Source organism: Charadrius vociferus, unplaced genomic scaffold, assembly GCF_000708025.1.
Source record: "Charadrius vociferus isolate BGI_N301 unplaced genomic scaffold, ASM70802v2 scaffold162, whole genome shotgun sequence".
Lineage (NCBI taxonomy): Eukaryota > Metazoa > Chordata > Aves > Charadriiformes > Charadriidae > Charadrius > Charadrius vociferus.
Window position 1 is genome coordinate 2,084,150 of NW_009647236.1, and position 17,697 is coordinate 2,101,846.

Below are 17,697 nucleotides of genomic sequence, written 5' to 3' on the forward strand. Positions count from 1 at the left end.
TCATGCAGCTTGGTAACTTCACTGGGATTCCAGGCCTTGTGGTCCCCATTGGGTATTCTACTGCTGGGCTTCCTATCAGCTTCCAGGTGAGCATTGCCTCTTTGAGAACACCAGGTCACGAAATCCCCAACTGGCTTTGTCCTGAAAAAAAAAAAGGTTCCTACTGTTCCACACAGCATACTCAAGGAGTTGGCAGGTACAGGTAATAAAGTTTTAACTTGTGGTTGTGGAGATTTGCGTCAGAGTAACTCACTCCTGAATGGCAGAGGGACTTTTCAGGTACCTGGGAGATGGATTTCTCTGTCTCCCTGTCTACTTGAATCAGTACCTACTATTTGTCACTACTCTTTTCTCTCTCTTCCTTATTTCTCAGTTCTGTAATGTCTTTAAGTCCTTCCTTGCTCTTCTCCCTCTTGAAACGGGTCTCATGTAAATGAAAGGTCCATGTCTTGTAATTAAGTCACACAGCTGCCTTTGCGGCATCACTGCATTTGGGATACTTACTGGGGTAAAAGGGAAAAGTATCTGTCCTTTTGGTGCTGTTGGGGGGGAAAAATTAGTTATGTTTTGCAGGGCTTTCAAAAGCATCTGTATGTGATGATACTCCTTTTTTTTTTTTTCCCCCCCTCTCCTTTCTCGCTCTGCTTCTCATCTTCTCCCAGGTCATGGCAAAATGGTGGGATGAAGCTGTTCTTCTGCGGATTGGCCTGAAGTTGGAGCAGTTTCGTTCCCAGACCAAAAAACCATCCATTTATTACGACATACTTGCATGACGGAGTGACCAAGATGGGGAATAAGTCTCTTTTTCACTAGTCTGACCCAACCAAGTATTAGAGCGGACTTGTTTTCAATGTTCATCTGAATAAGGCTTAGTAGCAGGCTCATTTGAGGAATGGGGAGGAACACTGATGCTGAGCAGACATAGTTTCTGCTCCCTGTTTGTTATTGGATGGCCCAGTTTATACTGGGGAGACCAACTGTGCTAGCTAGCTCCTTGCTGTGTTTTTGCCAACAGGGGAAGCTGCAGCTATCTTCTGCAACTTCTTTCCGTGTAGGGGCCCTGTGGAAGGATGGAAGACAGTTGCATCCACAGGACTGCATGCCGACAGTTCGTACTACTGTGCATGGAAAGGTACAATCCACAGACCTTAAACCTTCTCACAGAACTCCTCTTGCTCCAGGATATAATAAAGGTACTATTTTGAGGGGGAAAGGCAGCTTCCCTTAAGAAATAATGCCTAGCTCCCTTGGAATAAGAGGATCTTAACACACCTGCAGTTAGATAGCATGTTGTGCCCCCTTACTTAGTCCCTCAGAGCAAAACAGAAAGCCTATAGCTATGGAAGTGTCACTGTGCTTCTGTCCCTTATGCTGCAAACAGTGTAGGGTCAGTCTAACTGCTGCACAAAGTACGGGCGTGCTCACTGCATGAATGGTTCTACCTACCTTCAGCCTTACATGCAAGGGGAGGAAAAAGCAGATCATGAACCCTCATCAAATCTGTGACCCAAAGCTCTGGTTCGGGCTTTCTGTTACACACCGCTATTTCCCAAGCTAAGCCTTGGAGAGCCTCTTTTCTCCCACTGGTTGCTTAAGCATAAGCCTACTACCATTTAAGTCTCCAAATGGAAGAAACTACTGTGAAATACTGCTTAAGGAGTGCTGAGCCAGCTATTACAAACAGGTGACATTTGTGTGGTACTGGAAGTAGGAAATGATACTGAGCTGCTGCCAGAATCGAAGCTGGGCGCAAGAAAGCTGTTGCACAAAGCCATCTGCAGCAGAGAGCCTGATAAGAAGCCAGCCCCCTCTTATCGCAAATGTATTTCCTGAAGTAATCAAGGTAGAATTAAGAGATGGATTAAAGATGAGGCTATACTACATAAAGCATGGCATGGCTTTAAGCCACAGTACTGTGTTTCATTGAAAGGCCCCAGACTGTAAACTCCCAATTACCTGTGTCCTGGCAGCAGCACTAGGGCCACGTGAAAGATAAGGCCTAGCAGTAACCAAAGCTAAGCATTTGTGTTCGTTTTGGAGTCGTTTGGGGTTATTACTCAGAGGCATCTCCTGTTGCCTACTTCATCAGGTATCCTGGGGTTGTGGTCAGGCTGCTGGAGAAGCTGTTCTCCAGACAGAAGCAGAGAAGATTGCTATATTCTTACTTAGCTTGCAAGGAAAGAAGGAACAGAAAATAGTTGCAGTTTCTCCCCAAACTCAGTGCGGCTTGGTTTTTTTTTTTGTTCCCCATACATATCCACTCGTTAAACAGAGCCAGCACTTTACTAATGGCTAAAGTTAAGTCAGATAGCATCTGGATGGAAGAACATTGCATTGCCCTCTCCTCCTTAATTACCTGAGTTAAAGCATCAACTCCTACCATCAGCTGTCACCAGCATCCACAGTTAAATTAATTATATGGTTGATACTGTCTTCAGTTCCTCTTTGTGATACTGCCACAACTATTTTTTCACGGGATTCTAGCATAGTTCAGCTTTATGAAGAATGGTTTAAAAGCAAAGTATTTCCTCTGTTATTAATGATGTTATTAAACACTACCAACGTACCTTAGAGTGAAACACTGCTGAAATGCATTGTATACCAGTAAGGGAGTTGATAAATGTTTGACAAGACTAAATTTCTTCCAGGAACATTACTGCTTGAAGGAAATGGCTACATATTCCCTAATTTACTGATAATACTCAAGGGACTAGAGATGGATGTTTAAAATTCTCAATTACTATTGTGCTAGATGAAGCAATTTATTTCAAATCCCTTCCTAAAGGACACACTATCCTAAAACGATAATTTCAATATTTGGTTCATTGTCTGGGCAGAGTGAGGGACCTCAAGTTACTAGAAGAGATAGGAGTTAGAGTTTGTTATTTTTAAAAAATAATACTTACATCCTGCTAACAGTGGGAAGAAGAAAGAACCAAGAGCTTTTACTGACGGATAATAACTTTGTCTTTCCGCACCCTGCCTCCTCCCTTTCACTGAACTGGTATCACATCAGTGCACATTTCCAACGCAAGACTTTCCTGGTACTGAAGTTACTAAGATAAACTTTACCCATACTGGTGAAAAGCCCCCGTGTTTCCTTTCTTCCTCTGTCTGTTAGTTTATCCAAGTTCTACAGCAGACCAGTTCCTAATTAACAGCAGTTCTAGCCCCACAGTATGCGCAATAGCAAGGCAGTTGTGTGAGCAAAGCAGACACAGTGACCACACGCACAATCCTGTTGCTTCACATAGATATATGTATGGGTATTGATATATGGTATATACACACTGATTTTTTTATATATATAAAATAACACCTTGTTTATAAAGCGACATTTAATTGCCACTGGTTCCCTTCCCGCCCCACAAAAACAATAGTATACAAAATATAAAATATTTTAAATATTTATAAACGCCGCAAGAAAAAAATAGAACTGTACGAAAATATTTTTTTTCTGAGGTTTCCTCTGCCGGCCTAGTGTGCCTTCAGTCCATAGTTGTTAAGTGGGTAGGAGTATGCCCTGCCTAATACTATCCGGTCCCGGAGGAGCTTAAATAAGACATAATAATTGCAGAAAAGGATCAGGGCCATGGAGAGGGTGTGGTTCCACTTCTCTGAGCGCAGCAGTGAGTAGAGCTGGTAGCAGACCACACTGCCTTCGATGAGGATCAGCAGGTTGAGCAGCCGTAATGGACGGTGGAAAAGGAACTGCAGGGAAAGGGTTAAAAAGGACAGATTTCTATAATTTGTTTCAGTGTTAAAGCGAGGAGGGGAATGCGCACAACGCTGTTGGGCACCACTGAGCTAGCGACCACTGTGCTGGGCAGACGAAATGTTTGTGCTTCAGCCACTGTTAGCTGCTACTCAGGGAAAGCAGCATAAAAAACAAGGCGTGTAGAAATGTCATTTTACTCAAGAAGGGGATGATGAGTGAGATAACCTATTGGCCAGCTGACATACTTTCCCATTTCCCTGGAAGATGTTAACTAGAACCCTCTAAAGAATATGCCACTGCCTGATGGGAGAGCTGTGTCACCATGGTGAGAAAGCACTGACAAGGCAGCTGTGACTTCCTTCTTGCCCAGACATCACTGTAGTACTGCAACGGGAAAGCCCCTCTGCTGAGAACAGGTATTTTGTTTAGCAGCAACAGGCTGTTGCACAGCACTGAACCCTGTTCTGCACGATCTGCTCTGCTGCTGCTAGGTTTGAGCCTCTCCTCCCTCCCACAACCATAACACGTCAAGTAAGAGAAGAGATACTTGCATAGAAGCGGGCATGGGACACATCTGAAGGCACTGCTACGTTGTAAGGCCCAACTGCTTTATAGAGGCATCGGCTACGTCGCACCAGAACTCCTTGTGGCCATATTGTGTTTTCTGACCAGCTGTGGGGAAAGAATGCCAGAGCATGAGCATCTGTGCTCCCAGCTCCCTGAACATGGGTTCAGAGTAATGGACTGCATCTTGAAAAACACCAAAGCCTCTGCCACAAGGATGTATCCTAGCTCCCACTGGAAAAGCACAGAGAGGTGATGACAAGCCCACCAGACGGACTCCAACTGAGTAATGTGAACAAATGGCTCACAGTGCAAGAACCTAGCCCCCTGCATCGGAGGGGGCCACCCCTTGCCCCTGCACAAGCTACTCCAGCAGCCGAGAAAACCTCAGCATTTGCTTCTGGGAAGGAACCAGCAGTGACCGCAGGAGCTCACAGCTCTCTAGAGCAGATGTTTCTATTTCTAGGGAACAGAAAGACCAGCAGAGCTGCACCTGTGACCCCTGGCTTTATGGTAAATGGGGAAGCTTCCTTGGTAAATAAGCGTTACTGATACTTGCTCATCTACTAGAATGTCTTCTCAGCCCCTTGCTGGGCATGCCAACCCCTCCTCATCCCCACACTCACATATGCTGAGGAGCATTGCTGTAGGAACCATGTTCTAGTTTCTGCCACTTGCCAAGGTGGGCAGCTGATCTGTGGAGCAGGTCACAGTACTTGGGAGGCAGCAGTTGAGTGGTGAGCATGACAAAGGCATTGATCCACACCATGATGAGATGTTCACAGGACCAGCGCATGTCATAGTACTGGGTGCTCTGCAAAGAAACCAGACAAGAACTTGGCACCACTGTCACAAAACAGAGGAGGGAATGACAAGGGACATAACTGCATGTGCATCCAGCAGACCCACACCACACATTACAGGCATGCGCTTTTGGACCAGTGATTTCAGAGGGTTACAGCTTAGGAAACACTCAAGATTCTCTTCTCCTTGACCTGAAGGAGAAGGGGCAGGGGGATGATGCTGCAGCTGGTGCATCTCCTCCTCCAGCAGCAAATAACAAGGGGGTTTGCTTGCCACAGAACCGCCCCAGGAGCACCAATTGCACCACGACTGCTACATGGATTGTGAAGCCCTGCCCATTTCACTACACCAACTGGAGCTTGTCCAAGTTAGAAAAAAGACAGATTAAAAAATACAACCCCCACACTGACAAGAGGTTCTTGGATTTAGCTTGCCAAGCATCCTAGTTGGCTCTGTTTTCCAACAGGCTGAACACCAAAGCCTCTGATCCAAGCACTTGAAACCCAGGACGTTGGATCTGAGACAGGTAACAACAGGTTCCCTTTCCTAGGAAGAACACAGTTATCCATCTGCCTAGGACAGGGGGTGGGAGAAGGGGAGTTAGTAAGTGGGGTGATGGGACTAGAGGTGCATCACATTTATGGCAATACCTATCCGCCAACCAGGAGCAGTACTAGTGCACTCCGGATGCAGCCATGCTCCGCTATCCGGGCTGCCAAAGGGGAGACAGAGAAAAGGGGAATTAACCAGGAATCTGGCCTGGCAGCAATTCACACAACATTCAGAAGGAGACGGCGGGCAGGGGCACAGAGAGAGCCAGTCAATAGCTACCTTCACAAAACAAAGTGGCAGGGGGGGCCACATAGTAGGCACTGAAGAGAGAGTTGAAGAGAACTTCCTTGATCCTGCGGTTGAAATCTGCTTTTAGGCACTCCACCTCATTGCGGATGAGATCTGGGGAGAGGGGGCAGCTGTGGGTGGGGATAGACGTAGGATTATTGAACTGTTCTCTCAGGGATTCCCACAGAAGCGAGAGGAAATCTTTGGGTTTGACCAGGCTGCTGACAGCTGAAGACCCATCATCCACCATCTGGTCCTGTACCAAGTAACCACAGTCTGCAGGTAGAGGCTGTGCTCTGCTATCCTGGTGGAAGCAGCACAGAGGAACATAGACACCAAACCTGCAGGGAAAGAAAGAAAGAAAAAGAGGGCTGAAATGATGGCTACGTCAACATGAAGCAGAAGCCACCTTCTCAACAGCTGTTGGCCCTTATGAGAAGGACACTACACAGGAACCCTCACTCCAAAAGCTGGTGGCCAACTCTTCTCCTCCACAAAAGGCTAGAGGCTGTGGCTTCAACAACTGTGCAGAGAAGCTTCTTTAAATCCCATTTGTGGAACCAGTGATCCAAATGGCTCAGTCTCCAGTCGCAGTAAAGGCCCCTCGTGCAAACAGCATACTGAGGCAATTTGCTTCATCAGCTCAGCACCACCTCCTTGTATCATCCCCCAGCCATTCCTACTTCCCCTTTACTCATAAGATGAGGAGACAGATTACAGCCAACAGCTCTGCTTCCCATGGTGGCTCGTGCCACCCCCGAGTGCCTATGGTCCCCCTACCCTGAAGGTACAAGGTGGTGTCACTCACGGGTAGCCCAGGAAGAGAAGGTTGAGAACGGAATGGCTGCGGAAGAGGTTGACCAAAGTCCAGCAGAGCACCCATCCACAGAGGGTGAGCAGCACCAGGCGCACCATGTAGTGAATCACTGATGTTGCACCCACTTGAGATGCCTGCAAACGGAGGAGAAACAGTCAACAACCCTGTAACACGCGTGCTAGAGCAGGAGCACAGGGGGGTGCCTCTAGAAGAGGAGCAGGGAGAGGGGTGCCAGGAGGCACTGTAAGAGGGATGGCTGCCCTCTTCCTCCCAGAAGTAGGAGACTGACTCCTCCTTACAAATGTGAACTGCTTTGATTTTTTTTCATGTTTGGTAGAATCCAAAAGATTCAAATAAGCGCAAGTTGTAGGGCATTACTGAAATAGGGCACTTAAAAATAAATCAGAGCTACAAAGTAGAAAATATTTTTGCTCAAATTCCCTAGTCCTCTGATGATAGTCCAGGACAGCCTGAAACACATTTCCTCTTGCTCTTTCCTTTAGAAGAATCAGGTCTCAGCATTAATTTTCCTAAAGAACTGCAATGTCGCAGTTTTCAGCTGAGGGAAGAGAAGATGGTGCACCTTGGTAATCTCAAAACTAGACTCCCACTAGATTTCCATTTCTACTGGTTGTACAGGCTGCAGTCTAGTGAGGAGGCACCACCTTCAAAAGGACAGCAAAAAAGCTTGTTCTGATCTCCAAATGGGAAAAGGCAAATCGAACTATGAAAAGATTCTTAGGGATTAGAACCAATAGATGGGATGCGCAAGAACTTGCATGGAAGGTTTCAATGCAGAAATTTCAGTCTATGGGAGGTTTTACGGAGGATGGGAACATGAAAATGGCAGGAATCAGAGATGAAAAGAGAACTTCTGAGATCCCATCTTCTCTGTTCACCTATTCAACAGGACATAAAGGTTCTTTTATTTTACTTATTTATTTTTAAACTTATTCCTTAGTTGCTTAGTCTGGAGTTGTATTAACGATTTCAGTGGAAAGAACTTCCATTTTCCTCAAAATAACCCTTCTCAAACATGTATTTGGCCTGGTTTTGCTCTCACAAACACAGAGAGGGTCTCAAAATCTGAGCTGACATGACCAGACCCTCAGAGTTACTGAGTAACCAGGACTGGAAAAGCAGTTCTGCCAGCTATTCCTATTTCATTTTAGCGTACTCAGACATCCTTCTTCTGACCTTTCCCTTCTAATCTCCTGTTCATTCTTCCAGTCTTGGCTAAAATCACTATTCATCCTTCTTCCAATTCTCTCAGCCACTTTGCTGGCACGAAATAGTGAGGTACAGTATTGCACCTGCAGGGATAAAGCAGCAAGAGGGACCATTTCATCTCCTCATAGCTGCAAAAGGCAACAGAGCTACCCAGTACTGCAGAAGAATGAATGTGCTCAAGGAGAAAAGCTCCGAGGCAAGAAGGGCATCCGCAAAATCTTAGTCCTTCACACCCAGACTTGTTCTGGGGGAAGAAACCCTCCAGCCATCAAACTCACAGAACTTTCTCAGACCATGGGTGGTCATGTTCTGAAATCAGTACTACAGACAGGTGAGGGAACAGTGGGGACATTACCTCAGAGATGAGGGCCCACACCAGCCTCCGTGCCAGCATCACTGTGATGAATGCCGCCAGGTGGTAGTCAATGAGGTGAAAATTCTGAAGGAGGAAAGAGAAAGAGTCTTCACCAGGAGAAAGGACTCTGAAACCACCCAGCTGGGGTGGGACTGGAAAGCTGGCTGCTGTGAGTGCACTAGGAGCTCATGTAAGCATTCCCTAAATCTCTCTATTAGGGATGAGGGACAAGGGATAAACATCAGTAACACAGGAACGTCTCCAGAAGCAAGATCTTCCCCACACGGAGGTTCCTTCCCATGGAGAAATTTCCACTGAAAACAGAACAAACCCACCCTTCAGGCAGGCATGTTCGGGGTCAAGGGGACATCTAGGACCAGGACCCTACTATGAAGAACAGCTTGAAAGTTCTCCCAGGAAAAGCCACTGAGCAATCAGGGCAAGGGCAGCCAAAATGGAGTACAGAATGAGCACACCAGCTCACTTTAGCTCTTGGTCTCAGAAATGGTCTGTAGCAAGCAGTGGTCTCTGATAATCAAGTTGATCTGAGAAATGTCATCTTCATGGGCCATAGATCTGTATTAGAAGTTTAATGTTGGCTCTGGCTGCATCAATTTAGATACAGCTCTTGGACTCCTTACAATTTTTTAGCGAAGCTGTCAAATGTGTTCTGGTTAGAACAGTTAGCAGACGCTGAATACTGCCGTTTGGGACTTAAGGACATTTTGGGTAAAAAAAGAATGCTTGACTTATGATGGGAACAAACAAATGACCATTAAATCCCTTCAGGTAGGGAGCCCAAAACAGAATTGCTTTTTCTTCAAAGCAAGCTGTGTCCAGCATCACACAGGTGAACTTGAAACTAATAGCTGGATAACTGGAACACCAGCACCACCTGTCGGTATAGTTAACTAGGGAACCACCTCATGCTTCCAAGCAGCAAGGACACAACATAAACTGAAGGAGCACTTCAGCAGCTAGCTTCACTCAGATGAGGTTTGCTGACTCTGGTACAGGTCACTGCCAGGTTGTGCAGCTTATTGGGCCAGGAAGAAGACTGAAACTGAGGAGACCGGGAAGTTTACATACGCTGAGGATCTGAGCCCCTCTCCAACTCCTCTGCTGCTGACCTGCTGTGAGATCCTAATGAAAACTTGCATCATCTCCCTTCTCTCAGGCTCTGTTGTTTCCACTGGGAAGGGGCACTCACAGCAGGAGAAAGCAGGCTCCTGGAGTCTCAGCTCCATTCCAAACGCTAGGGGCTAGCTAGTCCACGTGAGTATCCGCAAGAAATTTCCACTGAAGGAGTCCTGCTGACACCTCTCTTTCACCTTCCATGTATTTTCTCCCCTGTAAAATGGGGGATGACATGGCCCTGACTGATGGGGGTGCATGTGAACTCCCCTTCACCCACTTAATGTCAAATGCTTGGTGATTCCTGGACTGAAGAAGCATGAAAAGAAGCTGTGTAATGAAAAAGGATGAGTGATGGCACTTGCTGGGGAACTCACCAGTGAGGTGCAGGAAGCAGGGTGATTGTATGGGTACCACCAGACAGTCTTGTAGATGTTGATGTACTGAATGAAGAGGGCTACCAGTAGGTAGATGAAGAACAGGAATTCAAAGAGAAGGCTCCCATCCAATGGCAGTTCAGGGATCCGGCAGTGACGCACAGGCTCTGGAGTAATCAACGCTGTGATTGGAGGCGCAGAGAGGCTGATGGCACTACCATTCCTGAAGCAAACATACATCACTCACTTTATAAACATTCTATATCATCTCTACCACTTTCCATGACAGGCAGTGCTTGGGGTCATGAATTTGGCACTGAGCATTGCTAGAGGAGCGATGGCAGAAATCTTGCATTCATACTTCTGGCGCAAGACTGGTGGTGTGCTTCATCATCTTCTTAGCTCAGACAAAACCCTTATCCAGCATTTTCTCTAGACAACAGATTGGTCTGCCAGAGGTGCTATGACATGCCCAACAATATTTCAGTAAACTTGTAGATGGAGTAACAGAGGTACAGAGTGAGGAAACAACTCCAAGCAAAAATCAGTTTGGACTCCCCGCCAGACCAAGTGCTTAATGTTAGCTTCTTCCACCCATCCCTAGGACATTACAGTATCAGCCAGCCTCCTTCTCCAGTACTGCAGTGCCCATGGTCTTTCTGCTAACAGCTCCTCTCTTGAAAAGAGAGGTAACTAAAACGGAATGGAGGAGTTCAGCCGCTTCCTAGAGGCTGACCTCTCAACTGTTCTCACACTTCCCTCTTTCCTAGCCTTCAGAGGAGGCTCGGACAACTAAAAGCTCTGGCAGACTAAACTGACGGAGGAAGTTCAGACATAAACTATGCTGCATCTGACTGAAACCAGGATAAGCGATGCTCCCCCAGGACTTTGAGGCGCTGACTACATGGTCTCAATGCACTCACTTGTTCTTTAAGAATCCAAGACTGCCATCCATCCATCTGTCCCAGCCAGAGAAGTCTTTAAAGGCCAAAGCTAAATGGCCTGGATCTCTATGCTCTAAGGATGAACCTATACCAAGCAGATCAGGGCCTCAACACGCAGCAGATAGTTTCTCTAGTCTGACAACTTCAGTATGGACGGAAGTAACACCGGGCCCTTTTAAGTCTCTGGACCAAACGTGGAGATCTAAATGTCACTGTGTGTTCCTTTTTCAGCCCCCAACTTCCCCAGAAAATGGAGATGAGCTTTGCCAACTCTAAGAACTGGTTTCATCTGCAGCCATCAGGGCTAGAACAGAATATAGGAATCCTCCTGCCCTGCCTTTCTATCACATAGGAGGGGGGCTCACAGCTGAGCTCTGATATGTCACACTAACTCCCTGTGGTATCGCAGGCAAGTGAGAAAGAGAGAAGAGGACTCATAATCTACACACAAAAGGAAAGAAAGGAAAGAAAGACAGACCGAGTACTGTGGGATTTCTACCCCTGGCCATTGTGACCATGGTGAGTGGTGATGGGTGGCAGAAATCACTTCCACAATCCTCCCCACAAGGCTGATTTTAATGCATGAAGTCAAGAGAGAGGCCGCAAAGGGAAATGTGTGCCATAGCAAAGCTGAGAAGAGAAGCTGGAAGAGATTTGTCACGCAGAGCACGTTCCCTGTTGGATGGGCCATCTCCTAATGGCACAGTAAAGGGCTTGAGGTTCCCATCTCCCAGTTTCTTGCTTTAACCGTGAAGCCACACTCCTACACAGAGTTCAGAGTGGATCAAGGCTCCTAGCTTTTAGCACTACCCTAGCCACAGGTGTTCTCAACAACCCTACCTTTTTCCTCACCTGTTTCTCAAACCAGTACCGTTTCCACAGCTCCCGCCAACCAGTGTCTGGAGAGAAGGCAAAGCTGTACGGCTTAGCTGCTGCCGGCTGGGTCCCCTCCTTCCACCGGGCATGACCAGGAACCAATCCACTTCCAGTGCCTCCGGCAGGCTGTGCCCCGAGACCCAGACAACGATCCCAAAACCTTCCCAGGTCTGCAAAGGAGGCAAAAACATCACTTAAGCTGCAAACTGCTGGTCACCTAGTTCACACCCCAGCCAGCTGAGTTCATGCAAAAGGAAGCCACTCTCATACGTGCAGAGCCCCATGGGACACCCATCACCATCCTAAAACACTGCGCCATTGCAACAGCACCAGATCAGCATCTGCTTGCATACACAGAACAGGCACCACTGACACTGTGTCTTTAAAAAGCAGCTGCTTAAATTAGCCATCAGCGACTACAAGCACTTCCTGTTGGCTGGAACGAGCCACCGAGCATCTCCAGTGCTGGAGACCACACAACTTCGTGCCTGGTTTCAAAAGCAAGCCTGGGAAAAGCCGTCTCCCTTTTCTGGTGCAAGGAACTACTAGAGCTTTGCAGGTCTTTTTAGCCACCCAGTACATCACTTGACGGGGTCTGATGCTGGACCACCTCCCCCACCAGAGCTCAGAACAGCCAGTCTTAATTAGTCTCTGTGAAGTTAATTGTATGGTTCAGCTCTCTTCTGTGCTAAGAAAGCCTGACTGACACAATGGTAGGACATCCATTTAAAAGTGGTTCTAGCTAGCAGAGTAGTGCAGCAAAACACACATGTATACACGTCCTTCAAATGCATGGCTAGGCAATCACATATCCCAAAAGTCATGAAAAAAAATAATTTTAAAGTAAGCCTGTAAATATTTCTTTATTTTTATTTCACTGGTCTCCCACATGACACTGCAAGGATTTTGGCAGTCAAGTAAGTTTCTGATGGCTAGCAGACATAAGAGTGATGGGCTGAACTGGAGTGCAAATCTGGAAGTCATTCCAAGTCATTCCAGTGTGTTTAACAGAATCAAGACACCGTAAGTAAGCATCTCACTACAAGGACACTAGTGTGTTTGCCTGTCTAGACTAATTGTCTGCCCTTTTGGCAAAATATCATAGCCAGAACCAATCCATCCAAAAATGCACTCCCACCTTCTGCAAAACTCTGGATCTAGCTTTGAAATTCACAGATGGAACCTATTGTCTATTTATAATTCAGTTATCACCTCCTTTAAAATCCTGAGAAATCACAGCTGGCAGAAATGCCAGGAAGTTTGCTCAATGAGTCACACCACCGTCACCATGAACACAGCGTGCAGGAGAACTATTCTAAAAAACTCTCTCAAATAATTGTCATTTGTATGAAAATTTCCCATGCTTCGTCTCTACTCCAATGACCAATTATAAAAATTTCAACAAAAATCAAATAAGATGTTTCAAAAGACATACCCTTGAAGGTATGTCACTTGCAAAACCAAGGTCACTTGCAAAAACAAAACAAAACAAAAGTAAACCAAAGATCCCAGAGGAAAAAAAAAAAAAAAAAACAAACCCAAAAAGTTGTGAAATTGCATGAAAAGAGAACAAACTTGGACAATTTGGGTTTGGAGGAAAATGATGTGTTTTGGCATTGGCAGACTTCAAAACCCTCATATAATTCCAATGACAACAGAACAGAGAATTGAAGCCTTCCTTACCTTTCTAGTCAGGACTCTAAAGCTTTCAGAGAATCTTCTCTAGGATATTCTGGAGTTTTATTTGGTAATATTTGTATTTCAGAAATTAAATATAAACAGAAGACAATTCTCCTACATGCACAAGATGAGCAGGGACAGCAACAAACAATGAAGAATTCACTTAGAGCATCTGGACACTTTACATAAGCAGCTAAGGTGAAGAAAAAAAGAAAAAAAAAAGAAAAACCTCTAAACCGAGCAACTTTGAAAGCCATTTTAAGCCAAATTAAACTATTACAGGGACTGTGGAAGCTAAAACAAATGGTCTGATTTAACCTACAGATTATTTATGATAACGAATGCAATACATTGGTGGTCTAATTAGTGGTATTAACAGTGGAAGATATTTTACGCCACATTCAGTAATTCATGTAAATAATTTAACAGCTCTTATTAGTATTATCCCATTAGTATGCTTCACATGCTCGCCAATATAGACACTTGGACACTAAGTAATCACACTTCCACCCTCTGGTTTTGCAAATCAGTAAAATGCAGGTTTCTATCAGTAAAAAAGAATGCCTGTGGAAAGGAGCCCTCCTTAACATCAGTGCACCATATTTTAAATGCACTTGAATAAGCCCTTTCAGAGTGATCCATGAACATACAGATCAGGCAGTTCCTCAAGCCCCGCTTCAAATAGCTTTACTTCACTGGAGTCTGATCAAATTAGGTAGGTGTCTGTTAGAGCAAAATCTGCCTAATGACCATTCCCTTTTTGTTTGCTTTTGTTTTGTAAAACTAGCCACACAAAACTGAAGCTCCCTAGATAAAGTTAAACAAAGACAGTGAGATCACAGATCAGTTTGACTCTAAGTCTGCTTTTTTTGGCCTTGAACCAATCAACAGCCCTCCTTTTTGAGGAGAGAGACATGGGAAAAAGCCTTTTTATAGTCTTCAATTAATAAACAAAGGCATGATTCTACTGTGAAAAAATATGCTAACAAGGAAAAAAAAAAAGTGTCCATGACCCTTACTCCAACAGATAAGATTCCTGTGTGCATCCAAGTCATATTAAGTATTAATAAAGAGCCTGCAGAGAGAGCTGGGAGTCTACCAGGCTCCCTTCTCTGGGCAGTCCCACCCCACCAGTGATCTTACTTTATATAGTCTCAGGCACAAAAAGTCGGTAATGGAAGATAAAAGCTTTTCCTGTCAAGACTCTTAAGTCCATTAATGTGATTCCACACTGTTCTTCCCAGTTCACCAATAATTACCCTCAAAAATGTCACAAGTAGCCCCTTCATCCTCAACATCCCCAGAACAGAAACTGCCTAGCTTCTAAGATCTCCTCTCTCAGACAGATGTGTGCAACATAAAAACACAGACGGAGGACCTGGAGACCAGCTACAGAACAGTGTACAGTGGTCCTGTCTGCGCACAGGGAAGGATATGGGTATGGACAAGTCTTGGGTCCTAGAGAGGGACCACGGTCTTTCTTTGGGACAGAGACAAAACCTTCAGCTGTGACATGGTTATAAGAAGATCCAGGAACGTAAGGCATCAAACCCTTTGATTTCCAATTCATGCTTTTAGGACTACAGAAAGCAGTCGGGCATTTTGTTTCTCTGCACCAACACTCCCCCTCCCCATCAGCTCCCCAGCTATCCTGATGAGGCAGGATCAAGGCAGGCAAGAACCACAGCTGTAAGCAAGGCTTTACTGATGAAGAGCTAGGCAGAAGAACTATCCACCAGTTCAGAGGTGAAGCAGCATGCAGCCCTGTCCTGCTCCCCAGGGACCACCACTCAGAAGCATGTTCCTGCATCAGCAGCTGCCCAAAGAGCTTTTACAAGAGGCAAATCAGGAGAGTCAGTGACTCATCAGAATGAAAAGTCTGCCTGGTCCCCCATCTCTTTGCTGGAAACACTACAATGCTCAGCCAGTTATTTTGATGGTGTTAACGTTTTTTAATTGGAGAAAACTCTGAGCCTCCAATCCTCTCGGGAAGCTCACTGCAACAAGGCATGAGAACTCTCAGAGCCTGGAAAACATTCAAGAGGCTCTCCTTGGCGCCACACGTCCTACAACCAGATACTCTCAAGAGCAGAAAGGGAAATGCGGCCACCCTCACTTGCAGCAACGTGGCCTGAGAAGACCACAGGTCTCTCGTTGCAACTCCCCAGCTTGATCAAAGCAGCTTTCCTCCTGCTGAGTAAGCACATGACATCTTGGGGTGAAGCAACATTGCTGCCTCTGCAGCCGTTAGTGAGGGAGCTCTGCCTGCCACCACCTCCTCCTCCTCAGCAACACAGAAGGCTTCCTATTTGGGGTGCCTGTCCTTTACGGCTACGCAGGCATGGAAACACACCTGCCACGCGTGCAGTGCTCCCTCACAGGGAAGCGCAGCAGGCCACCCCCGCCACATGGCTGCAGAGCGCTGACACGAAGCACAGGGAACTAGCAGTGCTGCCAAAACACCATCGACATTTCCAGCCCCTCTGGGTGCCAGCAGTAATACCCTGAACCACAGCTAGCATCGAGCGCGAGACAAAAGGATAAAGGAACTGGGAATGGTGCAGGGAAAGTACAAGCCAAGGAGCGTGGAAGCAGCAGTGCCACGGCAAGCATCACCACCCATCTCCACAGCTCTCCTGCATCCAGGTATCTGCCAACTCATTCCCTCACTGCAGCAGCCGCCTGTCCCCCTGCCATCAGGAGCACTGGCTTCTAGGCCATTTTCCTTCAAAAAGGGAGATATATCCTGGATCTGGACTGCCTGGATAAGCTCCGAGGCACGAGCTCCCAGACCATAAAGGCACAGGACCATTTAAGACCTGGACAGTTCTCCATGGCCTGAGTGAAAGGCTCTGGCCCCAGGGCAGCCACTGCACAGCTTCTGTTGTCACCTCACAGGTGACAGCAACTCACTGTGTACCAGACAGTGGCTTATTTATAAAACCTTGTTTGCTAGGCTGCAAAGGACAGTTACTAGCCCCTGGTGAAACCATTTCTGGAAGGATGGGAATAGTAAAATAGTGTAGGACTCTCTAACCTTCGGGATTCAATGTATACCGTAACAGTCGTGACTTTCAGCTGGCAGACAAACAGCTCTTTCTCCTCTTCCTCCCTCCCTCCCCCATCATTCTCTGAAATTGGAACGAGCAATGTATAAAGGTCTCTTGGTTACTAATGTCCCCACTTCAAGTCACTGTAGCTGGTCAACCTAATCCCGAACTTGCATTTGCCCAGCAATCCTCACGCCTTTGCAAATCATCATCGAATTCACCTTATAGTCAAGTTTTCTTTTCAACTGCTGTAAGTCCTAGTTACTATGGCTTATTTTTGCTTCCTTTTAGTGTCAGCCTTTTATTTATTTATTTAAACAAAAACATTTTGACAGATGGAAAAACTGAGACACCAAGCTGGTACCCGATTTCACCCAACACAATGCCAAAACAAAAAAAAAAAATTAAAAAAATATTGAGAAGAGAGCCTAGGAAGAGCGATGGCTGCACTTGTGCCTCTGTCACGAGACCACCCTGTCAGCGCCCTCACATCTGCCACACTGAAAGCTGAGAAGCTGTAAAAGACTTCTGCGGAAGCCCTAACTTGGTTTGGGAATGAAAAAGCATTTGGTTGTTGCGAGGGTGGAAACAACCAACAGGTTATCAGATGGAAAGCTAAATATTTGGCTTGCACAGAGCTCCCCCAGCGCTAAGTCAACACAACCTTTCAACTCAGGCTGGCTCCGAAGGCACACACCCACCACCTGGCGCAGAGTTCGGCCCCAGCCCCAGGCTGGGACACAAAACCGGTTAGGAGGGAGGTCTCCCAAGTCAGCACATTTTCCAAGTCCTCGTGGCATACGGAGCAATGGATTGAGATTCAGCACGGAGAGTGTCAGAGAGCCCCCCCACACTGAAGCACAACCCCGGGGTCGGGTAAAAAGGATGAGAGCTGGGCGATGAATCACCACCATCAGGTGATGCACCAGCAAGACTGATTTTTGCTCAGTGACTAAGAACCAAGAACCTCCTCTGTAATAACAAAACCAACCCAGCAAGACCAAGTCAGCATAGGCTTTTCTGATACAGCACAACTCTGGCTGAAAAGGCTCCATCTATTAGTCCTCTACCCGCGTGCCAAAACCAAAGGGTCAAAGTAGCAAGAATTCACAAATGGCATATATACTGTTTGACTCATTTCAGGCATCTTCAGCAAGGCAGGCTACAGCTACGCAGACAGGTAAGTGGGGAAAATAAGAGTTCTAGCTAAAGACAAGGTGAAGGCAGTGCTTGCCATTTTGCCACAATTCTTCAAATACCCACCGACGAAAATGGGAGCAGGAAAGAAAAGTCTTCCAGGAAAAGCCT

The 17,697-nt window shown here is 46.3% G+C and overlaps 2 protein-coding genes across 2 annotated transcripts in view; one reads left to right on the forward strand and one right to left on the reverse strand.

Moving 5' to 3' along the window:
* LOC104281895 (fatty acid amide hydrolase-like) overlaps window positions 1-773 on the forward strand; it is a 16,527-nt gene extending 15,754 nt beyond the window's left edge. Inside the window, exons 19-20 of the mRNA XM_009879951.1 lie at window positions 1-86; window positions 663-773. Of these exons, the coding sequence (XP_009878253.1) occupies window positions 1-86; window positions 663-773 (197 nt within the window). The remainder of the gene's footprint in view (window positions 87-662) is intronic.
* Window positions 774-3,474: 2,701 nt separating this feature from the next.
* TMEM39A (transmembrane protein 39A) lies at window positions 3,475-11,748 on the reverse strand. Its single transcript, XM_009879904.1, is given in 9 exon segments — window positions 3,475-3,711; window positions 4,270-4,390; window positions 4,909-5,096; window positions 5,918-5,941; window positions 5,943-6,267; window positions 6,735-6,877; window positions 8,329-8,412; window positions 9,840-10,062; window positions 11,636-11,748. Coding segments are annotated over 9 exon segments (1,455 nt in total). The 3' UTR covers window positions 3,475-3,477.
* Window positions 11,749-17,697: the final 5,949 nt, after the last annotated feature.